Here is a 1,660-nt window from a genome sequence, read left to right on the forward strand (position 1 = left end):
ATAGGTGGTGAGGCTCTAAGGGAACCTGTTCTTTTTACTTGATGTATTTTAATGTGTAGATTTTTTGTTTTAACAGATATGTTACATGTATAACTGAAAAAAAGCATATTATCATAAAGGGAAATATTCCTGTAACCATCAAAATCATTTGCACTATCTAGAAAAAGACATTTTTGAGATAACCAGTAAAAATTGAGCGTAGTCTGGATGGTATTACTGAATTATTACTTGTGTTTAGTGTGAAAAGGCTATTGTGGTTATGCTTAAAAATAAGTTCTTATTTCTAAAATATTCACTGATGAAAAAAGGAGACATTAAAGGAAAGAAGTCAGTTAAAGAAAAGAAGAAACCACCTTATTTTTAAATCTTAGGAACATTTGAACGGTGTAACTAACGATGTTTTCCCTTTCAAGTTGATAGAAGTAAATCTGTGGTTGGTCCCTAAAGTGTAATATTGATCTTTATAAAATGAATTTTTTTTTTACTTAATCTTGGCCCCATTTTAGTATTCCTATTCATCTGCCCCCATTTTATTTATTTTACAGCTTTTTTTTATGATTTATGTGTTTTGGGGTAGTCTTAAATCCTTTCAGAAACAATGCAGGGTGAAGATTGATGCTTAATAATTAATCAGTGGACTAAAACAGTTAATACTTATTGAGCTCTGTGAGCACACAGAAAAAGAATCTTTACAGCTCCTTTCTGTGAAAGGAATTACCACCATTCAGATCAAGAACAAGTTTTAGAGAGGAATAGGAGCGTGGGCTCAGATTGTGTATGTGTTTCTATACAATATAAGTAAGAAATTTACATATTTCAATGTAATATATTAAACAATATGTTTTTATTTTATGAATAACATTACAGAAAATAATTGCCTTAATTACATGTGATAAAGATATAAACAACTGACAGTAGCTTTTTGTATTTCAGAATTTGAATGAATATGTTGAAGCATTAATTACCTTAAAACAAAAAATTATCAACACCGAGTAAGTATATTTGCATATGTTTGGCAGAACTTTGTGAACCTGACAACTGGCTGAAGCAGAAGCAGGTGGTGGTTTTACGCCCCACGGGCCGGAGAGAGGTTTCTCCTGTGGAGGCCTAGATGGTGCTGATTGTAATAAAACTGCTTGTGAGCCTCTTCAGCAAGGGGAACTTTGGATTTGTGTTCACAGGCCCTTAGAACAAGGCTCATGAGTTAGTAGGAAGTAATTTTTGCTAAACTGGAATTTTTTTTAAAGCCATTTTCTATCTTCAAAACTTTCTTAGGTTTAGGGCCGGACCTCCCATTTCCTCCCAATATTTCATGGCCATGGTGGGAGATTTAATTTTTTGAAAAAAATGTGTAATAGTCTCATGTATTTATAGGCCAAGATATTACTTAGATCAAAGGGATTTTAAATTAAAAGCTTATATATCAGTGTAATGCTTTTGAGGAATTTAAAGTGATATACGTATATTAATTTAGCATAAATTTGTTCAGGAAATCTAGGAAGAGAGAGTGCCTTGCATGTTTTGAAACATAATTTTAACATAGCCTATTTTCTAGATAAAAAAGTAACCTAATTCTTCTTTTCTTTGTTGCAGTAATTTGTTAACAGAATATCAGAAGAAATGTGATGATATCCTTTTACTGGCTTTTTCTGTTGAATTT

At 31.7% G+C, this 1,660-nt stretch overlaps 1 protein-coding gene across 1 annotated transcript in view; it reads left to right on the forward strand.

Annotated features, from left to right (window-relative positions):
• ICE1 (interactor of little elongation complex ELL subunit 1) overlaps positions 1 to 1,660 on the forward strand; it is an 88,694-nt gene that overhangs the window by 20,701 nt on the left and 66,333 nt on the right. The window contains exons 3-4 of the mRNA XM_012651849.1: positions 934 to 992; positions 1,594 to 1,628. Coding sequence (XP_012507303.1) covers positions 934 to 992; positions 1,594 to 1,628 — 94 coding nt within the window. The remainder of the gene's footprint in view (positions 1 to 933; positions 993 to 1,593; positions 1,629 to 1,660) is intronic.

Source organism: Propithecus coquereli, unplaced genomic scaffold (assembly GCF_000956105.1).
Source record: "Propithecus coquereli isolate 6110/MARCELLA unplaced genomic scaffold, Pcoq_1.0 Scaffold371, whole genome shotgun sequence".
Classification (NCBI taxonomy): Eukaryota; Metazoa; Chordata; class Mammalia; order Primates; family Indriidae; genus Propithecus; species Propithecus coquereli.